Source organism: Rana temporaria, chromosome 3, assembly GCF_905171775.1.
Source record: "Rana temporaria chromosome 3, aRanTem1.1, whole genome shotgun sequence".
NCBI lineage: Eukaryota > Metazoa > Chordata > Amphibia > Anura > Ranidae > Rana > Rana temporaria.
Window position 1 is genome coordinate 156,373,908 of NC_053491.1, and position 13,101 is coordinate 156,387,008.

At 41.5% G+C, this 13,101-nt stretch overlaps 1 protein-coding gene across 2 annotated transcripts in view; it reads left to right on the forward strand.

The window, feature by feature from the left end:
* ZNF800 (zinc finger protein 800) overlaps positions 1-11,356 on the forward strand; it is a 97,813-nt gene extending 86,457 nt beyond the window's left edge. For both annotated transcript variants that reach the window (XM_040343689.1, XM_040343690.1), the window contains one exon: positions 8,695-11,356. In XM_040343689.1, coding sequence (XP_040199623.1) covers positions 8,695-10,370 — 1,676 coding nt within the window. In that variant the 3' untranslated portion in view covers positions 10,371-11,356. The remainder of the gene's footprint in view (positions 1-8,694) is intronic.
* Positions 11,357-13,101: the final 1,745 nt, after the last annotated feature.

The window sequence follows — 13,101 nt, forward strand, 5'->3', positions numbered from 1 at the left end:
TTCCTCTTTAAAGATCCATACAACCACAGGGTACGGCCCTTGTCCTAATCAACATAGGGATAGGGTGCTTTGCTGAGGGCGTCCTGTCCCTGGTAAGGTATCCCCCCCTCACCATGGTGCTGGGGGTTCACGCTCATGTTTACCTTTCCTGGCCTACCAGGCCACATGCTTGGAATAAGGGTCTGGTAGGGCATTTTCAGTGCTGACAGCTGAAAGAGCAGAGCAGGGATGCGTGTGCGTGCCAGCTTCCTGACCAACCAGCATACCTAAGCTGTAACTGTCACATTTAGCCGAGGCAGGATTACTGCTGCTAAAAGGTACAACTCTTAATACATTTGGTAAATGGCAAGTGGCTAGGCTAGACCAAAAGATAATTACCTAATGTAAGTGTGTGTGTTTTTTTTTCTTTTCTTTTGTGAATTGACCTTTATGTAATATCGCATCTTTTTGTGATATTTACTGCAGTTAATTACTGTGTTTGCCGTATTTACGGGTAGTGGAGTGACATATTGCATAAGATATTTTGTAGAAAACACAGACTTCATGCGATAAGTGTTAGTGAACTGACCCCATAACTCTTCTATAAATAAGTTTTTATTGCTGCCTGTTTCACTGTTGTAGGGATCATTTGTGCATTCTGCGTGGTTACCAAAACAGAAAGTGGGGTGAAATTTTCCCAAGAAGAACACAGCAGTGAAAAATAGTTCTAACCCTTTTGCGCTCTAACAAAAAATGTACGTTTTTTCTTAAAAATTATATTCTGTGCAAACCTTTGGGAAAAGCAGCAAATTAGTCAAACATTATCAGCTGGAAATGGAACCAAACACTTTTGGGTTGACCTTATGACTATTCACAAAATGGATGCTAACTTTAGACAATTTTACCTGGCTGCGAATCAAGGTGCAATGTAATAATTAATGGCATTACTTTACATTTTTTTCTTTATATTTGTTTTGCCGTTGTATACATTTGAAAAACATTAATGTAAAGCTTTCCTTTAAAAACAACATGTCATAACTAGGTTGTCTTTAAGAGCTGGATGGTCAACAGGAAAAATGCCTGAGCAGACCGAGCCTGTTGACACCGATCATCCACCTCCACAACATTGTGCCCTCTGCAATATGAGTGAGTAAATAACTTGTATAGCGCAACAATTGCAAACTAAATCGCCTCAAGGCGCTTGGTATCCCTTTTCCTTCTGTTTATCCGTCAGAATAGGTGGGTCTTGAGTTTTTTTCTGAAGGCCAGGTGATCAATTTCCGTTCGAATGTTAGTTGGTAATGCGTTCCACAGTCGAGGTCCTTGGACTGCAAATCGACGTTCTCCTTTGGTCTTGTAGCGGGCTTTGGGGATTTTTAGTAATTTTTGGTTAGTTGATCGAAGAACTCGATTAGGGTTTTGTTGTTTTATTTTCTCACATAGGTATTGGGGAGAGCTTCCGTGTACGCATTTGTGCTTAGGGCCTTAAATGTTATTTGGTCTTTTACGGGCAAGCAATGGAGGGATCTCAGGGACGGGGTGATTGATTCCCAGGTTTTTTTTCCTGTTGCCAGTCGTGCTGCCGTGTTCTGGACGACTTGGAGATGGGCAAGCTGGTATTTTGGGAGTCTGAGGTAGAGGGAATTTGCATAATCTAACCTAGAGTTAATAATTGTCCCTACCACTACTGCTGTGTCTTCTTTGGGGATGAAGGGGGCAATTCTTCGTAGAAGATGGTGGGATTCACTAACTACCGATCCTATTTGTGCATCCATTGTCATATCGGAGTCAAAAATGACTTGACTTTGGTGCTTGGGGCGATGGTTTGTCCCAGGATGGGTGGTAGTGTCCAGTGAGTTCTGGCCAGTTTCTTTCGGTTTGCATGGAGTTGAAGGAGTTCTGTTTTTGCTCCATTGAGTTTGAGGTGACTTTCCATCATCCAGTTGTCTATCTGAGTGAGGCATTTTTCTAATACGGGGTATTGGTTCTTTTTGTCGCTGATACGAAAATAAAGTTGCGTGTCGTCCGCGTAGGAGTGATAGAGAAGGTCTTGATTACTAATTATTATTAGGAGTGGACGGAGGTAAATGTTGAATAGCACGGGCGATAGGGGTGATCCCTGGGGGACCCCGCAAGCCATGCTGCGTGATTCAGACGTGAAAGGTCCTAGTTTCACTATCTGGGAACAATTTTCCAGGAATGATGAAAACCATGGTAGACCCGAGTCTGCAACTCTAGCTACCTCTGTGAGGCAGGTTAACAGCAGTTTATGGTCTACTGTGTCAAAGGCAGCACTAAGGTCCAGCGGTATCGGGAGACCAGATTCTCCGTCGTCTGCTGCTTTGAGAGCGTCATCCCATATTTTAAGAAGTGCTGTTTCTGTACCATGTCCTGTCTAAATGGGGTTGTAGTTGTTGTACTACTGCTTTTTTCAATAACCTTGGAGAAGATATTGAGATAGTTTATAGGTCCCCAGTTGTTTGGGTCTAGGTTAGTTTTTTTTAGAAGGGGTTTAATTATGCCTTGCTTTAAGGAGGTCGGAACCAAGCCATCTTTAAACTATTGGTTTATAAGATGAGTGATCGCCGGTGCCAAAATATCGGCACATTCTTTCACCAATTTTGTGGGAATGATGTCATTGGGAGATGTACTATCTCGGAGACTTCCGATGATATTTTTTGTGGTATCGATGGAGATTGGCTCTGATAAAAATGTTATTGATTGAAAAGCATTTGTATTTTCTTTTTGATTAGTGGGGGTGAGGTTGGTTTTTTTTTTTTTTTTGCTGAATTTTCACTTTTTTTTTCGATTTTATTAATGAAAAAATCCGATGATTCGTTGCAAAAGTCTTGTGTTTCATTTTTTGGAGCCTCTAGGCAGGCTGGGTTCATGTTCTGAGCAACTAGATTGAAGAGCTCTCGCGGCTGATTCCGGGCTTTTGCGAGTATATTTGAAAAATGCTCTTTTTTTGCTTTGAAGATTTCCTTGTGATATTTTTTAGTGATTAATTTATAATTTGCGTGCTTTTCCTCTGTAGAGTTTCTTCTCCAGGCGCCTTCCGCTCTCCTGCATTCTTGCTTCAATGACATGAGTGTCTTTGAACCAGCTGGAGTTATTTTTACAGATAAGCGCTCTGAGTCTCGGGGCGATTATATCTGCGGTCTGGAGTAAAGCTTTGTTAATGGAGGGTTTCTGCCGCTGATTGAGTTTGCTTTATTGCTGTCATTTTATTTAATAGTGTAGTTTTGAAGTGTTCCGAGTGTAGTTTCTTCAGGGATCTAGTACAGTATGTCCTTGCCTGGTTTGCAGGTTTTTTTTTTTTGCGATGGTATTGGTGGTTATTGTGATCAATCGCATGATGATCTGTCCAGGGTAGAGGTCTGTTTTCTGAAATATTGACGTCCATATCATGTTTGAAGATCAGGTCGAGGATGTGACCTGAGGCATGCATTGGCATGCATATCAGTTGCTGCAGACCAAGTCCTTCTAGTTGGTCAATGCAAGCGTTGGCTATGGGGTCCTGTGCGGAGTTGGCCCAGAGGTTGAAATCCCTGAGTAGCAGGAGGTGTTTGGCTTTTATAGTGTAAGTATCGATGCACCTCCTCGCATCGCTGACAGAAGGTGTCTTTGGGCCTGGCGGTCTGTAGCATAATAGTATGTGGACCATGTCCTGGTGTGTTGTTTGGAGTTGTAGAGTGAGCGTTTCCATGAACAGCAATGAGCTCTGCAAGTCTGGTTTGGTGAGAGAGAGGTGAGACTTGTAGATTACTGCTAGGCCTCCTCCTCATTGCCCAATTCTGTTCTCGGTTAGGATACCATAATTCTATGGCAAGAGTTCTCCTAGGATGGTGTTACAATCTAATGTTAGCCAACTTTCGGTGATGAAGAGGCAGTCTATGTTGTGTTGGGTGATGAAGTTGTGGATTTCCAGTCTGTGCTTTACTGCGGATCTTGCGTTAATCAGGGCGCATGAAAGGTGGAGGATGGGGGCTCCACCTAATCTGCTCAGAGCAGGGAGATTCCTGGGGGAGATGGATTTGTGGGGGTGAAGTGATCGCTGGCTGGGTTGGCCTGCCGCTAGGCCGCAGCCATGGCCTTTCCTGGCAGTAGCCGCGGACTTCCATGGGGGGCGTTCACCTACCTTGGTGTATGCTCCAAGACCGGCTCCTGGTTCGGGCTGCTCTCCGGTGCCAACGGCGTCTGGTAGACCTGCGGGAGGAGGAAGGTAGGAGGGGAGGGAGGGGGGCCGGCGTGTGTTTAGGCCACAGCCGTGGTCTGTCCTACTGGCCTGGACTTGCCTGTCAGCTGCTCTGGGGCACGTAGGTAGCAGATTGTGGCTGAGGCTGGGTGCTGTTTGATTAGGGCGAGCTGGGGGAAGAGAAATTGCAGCTGGTGGGTCCTAGACCGGTAGTAATCCGTGGAAGTAGATGCTGGATGCTGAGAAACTGGGAAGCTGGAAGCCTGTCTGCCTGCCTGCCTGGAGCTATGAGCCACACGTCCTACTCCTAGGATCGTGTGCTGATTTGAGCTCCTGTTGCTATCCTCAGGAAGTCCTAGTGCCAGTGCTAGTCCACAAAAGTCCTTTTCAAGCACTGGTGGGGCAAACTGGCAGGAGATATGGCAGGAGACAGTGTGGTTGATGGAAAGTCTCTACTGTACTTGTCACACACTACCACACACTTGTGGCTCTTGGCCTCTAAAAGCATTTAAGACTCAAGTCTCGGAGCACACTTTGCCATATCCTAGAGAGTGAGAATGTCGCTCCTGGTTTCTTGTTTTAAATTATTATAGGATATCTGTCACATTAAAATAGCCTTAATGACATGACCGCACATAATAAAATGCATTGGTCATTGAAGGATTGTGTGATTTTGGGCACACTGTTTTTTATTTTCTTTATGATTTAATTACTTTTTCCTTTTATAAGATATGATATGGCATTCTTACTTTGCTTATATAGTGTATAAAGATCCATCTAGAAGGGGATCTGAGAGGAATTTCTATATAAAAAAAAAAAATTCTGGATTCTATTTCTTCCATTGTTTGAAGTGGCTAAGTTAGTCCTTTTTATGTAAAGCTGTCATCCAGACAGACAGCTAAATACACAGATGAAATTCATATAATGGAGCTGTTTTAGGATTTAGAATTTGTACTTCTGTACAGCTTGTCCTGAGATTTGCACAGCTCTGTCACACAGAACAGCCCTACCTGGTAAGGCATGAGATCTGTTTTTTTTTCTTCTGTGCTGCAGTAAAGAAACACTTTTCCCTTTCCCAACCTTTTACTGGACAGCAAAAAGAGAAGCAGCAGACAGATGATCTCATCTCTCTGTTACTCTGCTCTATCCTATCAGCATGTGCCTTGCCACCACATGAGCACTGTTGAATTGCTCCTTGTACAGCTTCTCCATCTCTCAGGCCTCGTACACACGACAGAGTTTCTCGGCAGAATTCACCGAGAAACTCGGTCAAAACCCGGATTCTGCCGAGAAACTCTGTCGTCTGTACAGTTTTGGCTCGATGGAGCCGCCGAGGAACTCGACGAGAAAATAGAGAACATGTTCTCTATTTTCTCGTTGTCCTCGTTCTTCTATGGGAGAAGCCGGCCCGCCGAGCTCCTCGGCGGCTTCATCCCAAAACTCGACGAGGAACTCGACGTGCCAAGCACGTCGAGTTCCTCTGTCGTGTGTACGGGGCCTCAGAGTCTGAGCTCTGCTGTACATAGACTGCAACAGGGTGATACCAGTACTGCTTGCAGTTGAGAGAACTAAAGTAATGATGTATTCATGAATACACAGCTGCATTCATTTGCATATTTTAAATCTGCCTGGACTTCCCTCTCATTTTCACTATTTTTAAAATTTTATTTCACAAACTTACTAAGCTAGTTTAAAAAACCATCTATTTTTTCTGGAAGCACAGAGGCCTGTAGTTTTAAAAGATAGTGTTGCTGACCTGTACATCCTATGTTATTTGTGCAAATGTGTGCATATATGCGGTGGCACGCAGTGGACTTAAAGCGGTGGTTCACCCTCCATAACAACATTTTAGCATAAAATTAGGCATAGTAGCGCGAGCTACAGTATGCCTGTATTTATTTTTTTAGCCCCGTACTCACTGTGCAATCGTATATTGAAGATTCCGACTCCCCGCGGGGAATGGGCGTTCCTATCCAGAGGGAAGGTGATTGGCGGCCGGCTCTGGTACGTCACGCTCCCCGAAGACAGCCGGAGTAGGTCTCGGCGCTATACGGCGCCTGCGCACAGACTATGCGCAGGCGCCGTGAAGAGCCAAGTCCTATTTCGGCTATTTCCGGAGAAGCGTGACGTGCCAGAGCCGGCCGTCAATCATCTTCCCTCTGGATAGGAACGCCCATTCCCCGCGGGGAGTCCGAATCTTCAATATACGATTTGCACAGTGAGTACGGGGCTAAAAAAATAAATACAGGCATACTGTAGCTCGCGCTACTATGCCTAATTTTATGCTAGAGGAAAAACATTTTTTTTTTTTTTTTTTTTTTTTATAGGGTGAACCCCCGCTTTAAGGTGTACAGCCAGGGTTGCTGTTTTGGGCTGGTAGCACATTTATTTGCAGATCCCAGAATCGCATTTATTCACAGTTCCCAGTCGCTGTTTTCATTGGGAGGCTGTGAGGTGGGCTCTCAATAATGGGACCATTGTAGATGCCAATCACAGTAGTCACAGGATTGGGAAGCCCACAAAACTCCTAAGAACCATGTAAATGGCCAGCGGTGGCTGGTGATAAGTGGTTAGGCTAAGAGCCCTGACACTGGCCACACACCTCTGGTTTGTGGTAATTCACATTCTTCAGTGCACTGAGTTGCAGTGTCCTCCCCGCTCGATCCCGCGCTGTGTTTGAACCACTCCGCCGACATATACCGAGCGAAATACACTCGGGTAAAGTTGGGCAGGCTCGGCTCCTCTCGCGTAAAGGACGTACAGGACGTGACCGCGAGAGGAGCCGAGCCTGCCCGACTATACCCGAGTGTACTGCGCTCGGTATATGTCGGCGCAGTGGTTCAAACACAGCGCGGGAAGCGGCGTATATCGCACACCCACGATTTTGCCCTTTTCAGGGCAAAAAAGTGCGCGGTATACGCCGATAAATACGGTAACTCTAATGTTCATGACAGTAAAATAGTTAAAAAGGAACTCCACTTTTGTGTAAAAATAAAGTAATGAATAAATAAATGTATTAATATACAATTTTTACACAAGCCATTTTGTAATGTTATTAAAAGTAACCTTTCCATTTCAAATTGCAGCCAGTATAATTCTCTAAAACTGTCAAATTCTGTTCTATATGGCAACCTGGGGGCATTCGAATAATAGTCACATTTTAGACATCCCCTGCAATAAGAATTAGTTATGGTGACATACTTCCCAAAAGTTAACTACTTTTAGGGCCAGTTCACACCAGACTCAGTTCCGTGTGCTTTTTTTCTGCACAAAATGCATTCGCAGTGTTTTCCATGTATTCCAATGGCTCTAGTTCACACCATGCAGTCAGTTTCCGGTGAGTTTCTGCACCGGAAACTGACCGGAAGCTGACTGCATGGTGTGAACTAGTGCCAAATAGAGCCTGGTATGAACTGGCCCTTAAGGAGATACTGACATTGCAGTTTTACTTATCAGAACACCAAGAATTCACCAGGTGGTTATATTGAACAAGACCACCACATTCAGGATTCAGTCTGGAAAGAAAATTGTGACACAAACAGCTGTTTCTTCAATACAGGAATTGTAGGAACCTGCAACAAAGTTTGTAAAATCCTTGCAATCTACATAGATGACCCAGATTTTTTTTTTCTTTTCGAGTTCACATTGTCCAGAATGTTTGGTTTTATTTATTTTTCTGGTAAGGGGTGATGCACTTAAAGAGGAAGTAATCTTCCATGTATTGTTTGTACCTATTGGTAAGCCTATAATAAGGCTTACCTATAAGTACTGTAAATATCTCCTAAACGTGGGCTGTTTGGAGATATTTACTGTATGTGCAGCCGATTACGTCAACGGCTCATGCCCACTGTAGGTACGGCTACCTGTGACCAGCGGCTCCTGCGCGGGAGTGACGTCACGCGACTCCGGCCAATCACACAGCCGGAGTCTGCAGACCCGGAAGACAAACGAGCAAAGATGGATGCAGCCTTCAGCGGTGACGACGAGGGCTTCAATTGCAGGCAAGTTTAACATAATGTGCTAGTATGCAGTGCTAGAACATTATGCCTTTACTTTTACAGGTGAATCCCACAGACATTGTAGGAAACCAATCCAAGCAGCTTCAGGTTACAAATTTGTTTTACACGTATTACAAACCTGAATTAAAGGAGTTGTAAAGGAAAATGTTTTTTCACCTTAATGCAACCTCTGTGCAAAACGAACTGCACAGTGGAGGTAAGTATGACCTGTTTGTTATTTAAAAAAAAATGTCCTTTACAAACCCTTTTAAGAGTTTTTTTTATTTTGATTTAACCAAAAAAAGCCAAATTTATTTACAGAAAAAGTGAAATTGTATATAAATGCACAGAGTGGTTATTAGAAGGGGAATCTAAATACAACACATTTTCAAATATTACTCTGGTCAGATAGGAAAATTACCCAGTCTTGCAACCGTTTAACAATTTTGGTGAAGAGAATGCTATAAAATTATCAATATTGGGAGATAAATAATAATATTTTTTTTTTTTTCCCTCTAGATCCTCCCATTGAAAATGCACAAAGTCAAGCTGTAAAAGACTTACTGGACACAGTATATCCAAGAACTAATCAACCAGAATATGCTGTACAATTAGAACCTATCCAAACAAACCAGAATGCAGTTTTCCAGACTGTTAAGCCCATTAGTGAAGTAAACCTTGATGTAATGATTACATCTGACTCCACTGACATTCAGAAGGAAGACACAACTTCAGCTGCTTCATCTGCCTTAACTTCAGAAAGTGTAGCATCAGCTTCATGTGAGAGTGTTAAAAAGGATACAGCTTCTAATTTTTTGAGTGCAGAACCTTCTGATACAGCGCAAAATGATAGCAAAAATGTTAAAAGAGCTTCTAACAGCAATCCTTTTTCATGTCGGATTTGCAAGAAGGATTTTAACTGTAGACGCAGTGTACGTAGACATATTAAGAAGGTGCATAAGAAAAAAATTGAGGATATAAAGAAATTCATTGAAATTCAGCGAAATGCACCCTTATCGTCCACAAAAGGTCATGTCAATTTGATCTATACAGGAGCAAGCAAAAGTTGTAACCTATGCCACAAATCATTTGCTACTAAAGCAAATACAAGGAGACACATTGATGAAGTTCACAGAGGAATGAGAAGAGACTATACCACTCAGGAAATCAATACCAAACCTGTTAAAAATGTGACTCCTGAGGCTGTAACTCCTAAAAAATTACCGAAGGCTGTTTCTCGCACACAGAAACTTCCAGCAAAGTCTGAGGTTAATCTCACTTCCTGTACATGCCCGTTTTGTAACAGACGTTACACCTCTCAGTTCCTACTCAAGAAACATGTAAAGATAGTACATAAAACAGCATCCCATGGAACCAATGTCAAGTCAGATAAAGGACAGAATCACATCAGTACTTCAGACAGTAAAATAAAAGCAGAAGACACAAATATGATAGACTCTTCATCAAATACTGTAAAAAGCCCACCCAAGGGTGAATCTAAAGGTCATAGCCATGCACAAGAAAAAAGGAGTACAGCTGTGCTGAAGGGTAAGTCAAAGTCTGATGGTGATTCCCCTAAACCTGGCAGTTCACCAAGTGATGACAAGAAGAAGCACAAAAAGCCTAAATTGTCAGCTGGTTTTGACTTCAAGCAACTTTACTGTAAACTGTGCAAACGGCAGTTTACATCTAAGCAGAATCTTGAAAAACATATAGAGTTACACACAGATGGGAACTGCATTTTTGTTAAGTTTTATAGATGTCCTCTTTGCTCCTATGAGACTCGGCGGAAACGTGATGTCCTACGTCACATAACAGTGGTACATAAAAAATCCCAGAGAGCACTGATTAAAATAACTGCAGGTTTAGAGAGCAGAGCCATTAAAAAGCCAATTGAAACAATTCTGGATAAGGTGTCAAAAAGAGGACCTCAAAAAGACATTAAAAAAACAGGTTCAAAACAGGATGGAGCATCTTCATCATCTACCAAAAAATCTGAAGGAGTAGATGCTGGCATTGAAGTTAAGTTGACCAAAAACTTTTCACTGCTTAAGTGTAATATGTGTGGTAAAGCATTTGCAAAAAAGAAGGATTTAGACCACCATAAAAAGAATCACAAAGCCAGCTCAAACAATTCACCTGTAGACATAAAATTCAAGAGACGAAATACCAGGTCTAAAATACCTGCAAGCTGAAAATAAATAATGTTTGTGACTGGTAGATATTTTATTCAAGAAATTATTTTTATAGTATGTTTTAGAAACTTTAAGCTGGCCAGGAGAACAACATATGACAACCTCTCACTGGGATTGTTTTAAGGCTCCACATTTTTGTCTCCAGCCTCTTTTAAATATTTTAATCTTCTGTATTCTACAAAAAGTAAACTGTTTATTATGTTAATTGGTCATGGACTGTAAAAAAAATTAAATAAGAAAATGTCAATTTTAAGGGCTGATTCACACAGGAAATCTGCAGTTCTGTGTTGTGCGATTTCAGCCCATTTATTTTAAATGGGTTGAAATCACACCGCATACAAAAGCACTGCACCAGATACTTCTGTACCATGCCATCCAGTTTGGGCACTGCATGTACAGCCCACGTTTTGGTGTGTCATTACCTTATTATTGACACCCACTGCAGATCACAACTGCTGTGCGTTTTGAACACAGTGTGGAAAATGCACACCAAATGCAGATTTCCTGCAGCATGTTCTGCTGTGAACCAGCCTTTAAGTAGAACCATTGTATATATCATCAACCTAACAGAAAATGTTCTTTTGTAAATACTGACCTATACATTTGCATGAGGGAAAACGACAATGAATGTCCTCTTGCACCAATAGATGAACTCTGTACCAGATTTTCCTGAAGATTATTTTTTAAAAGCTGAAATGAAGGAATCTTTTAATGTTTGATGGGAAGAACCCATGCAGTGCTTGAATTTCGGGTTATAATTATGATTGTTTTCTTCTAAAAAATGTATAATAATGAAATATTTTGTCTGTGTTACATTAGCTGTGAAAATAGTAAGTAAATTTGAGTGCTAAACAAGATGAACTTTGTTTCACAACTGCATATAAATGTGTATTTTAGATTTTAAATTATTAGCTTCCAAAGACCCTACTGATAGTTTTTGGGCATGATGAACAAAATCCATTTAAATAGAATATAATGTTATGAAATCTAACGCATATCAGGTAATTTTATGAACTATATAGTTCCTTGGCTTCTTTGTAATTTTGTCCTCACATTACCATGGTATAGACCTGGATAGGAAGCACATTGTCAAATTTAAGTAGTAGTAGTTTTATTTTAATGTAAAGCATGTGCTAACATTTTAACTGAAGAGTCATTTATTTGTCCTTCAAAAGCTTTAGTTTCTTGATTTAACCACTTCAGCCCTGGAAGAATTTACCCCCTTCATGACCAGGCCATTTTTTGAGAATGGCACTGCGTCGCGTTAACTGATAACTGTGTGGTTTTGCGACGCTGTACCCAAACAAAATTGACTTTCTTTTTTTTCCCCACAGAACAAGCTTTATTTTGGTGGTATTTGATCTCTGCATTTTTTTTTCCGCTATAAACAAAAAAAGCAACAATTAAATTTTTTTTTATTTTTTTACTTTTTGCAATATTAAATATCCCCAATTTAAAAGGGAAAACAAATGTCTTCCTCAGTTTAGGCCGTTTATATATTATACATATTTTTGGTTAAAATCACAATAAGCGTAGATTGATTGGTTTGCGCAAAAGTTATAGCATCTACAAAATAGGGGATAGATTTATGGCGTTTTTATTATTATTATTTTTAGTAATGGCGGCGATCTGCAGTTTTTTTTTTATTTATTGGTGCTGCGACTTTACGGCAGACAGATCGGACACTTTTTTGGGACCACAAACATTTATACAGCGATCAGTGTTATAAATAACCACTGATTACTGTATAAATGTCACTGGCAGGGAAGGGGTTAAATGTGTTCCCTCAGCATGTTCTAACTGTAAGGGGGTGGGACTGCCTGGGGGAGTAGACCGATGGGTGTTCCTATATACTAGCAACACACAATCTGTCTCCTCTCCCCTGCCAGAACATGGATGTGTGTGTGTGTGTGTGTGTGTGTATATATATATATATATATATATATATATATATATATATATATATATATATAATCACACACTTGTTCTGGCTCTGTCTGGAGCGATCGCGCGTGCCTGGTGGACATAGTGGCCGCTGGGCATAGGTATCGGCTCCTTAGTACCATGGCGGTCCCCCCTATACCCCTTTAAAGCGGCCGCCGTACAGCGATTCGTTCAAGGGAGCCAGCTATGGCGGGGGTTCGGCAAGCGGTTAACTTTTATCAAATGTAAAAGAAAATCTCAAATTTTGGATTGACATCAGAACACTGATTAAGGAGGAGAGCTTGCAATCAGGACACTAGTTCTGTTGACAGGGATTCCCTCATTTGGAGGGATTTCCTCGCACTTCTTGTTTTCGCTATGGGACATAAAGGGGAAGGAAAATCTCCCAAATGGGACACAGATGGCAAAAAAACTGAGGGGGGTTATAACCCTCTCCTACTCTAAAAAGGTTTTGGCTTTATTTACAGTTTAACATAGTTGCTTAATTTGAAAAAAAGACACCAGTTCAAAAATGTCAACCAATAGAAATATAAAGAGCCCACAGTTGCAGAACGCTAAACTCAGTTGATCCAGAGGAAGGAAAAATACAACACTTTTATAAATCATTTTCCAATTTGCTCCTAACAAAGGGAAAATAATCCTTCCTGATCCCCCTAAAGCAATCAATTCCCTGCACCTGTGGTGGTGTTTTTGTATAAGTTTTAATAGCCAGTTATAGTTTGTATATTCAAAAACACATCACTTCCGACAGGGAAGCTGGTCAGAGTAGATGGGAAGATGGATGGTA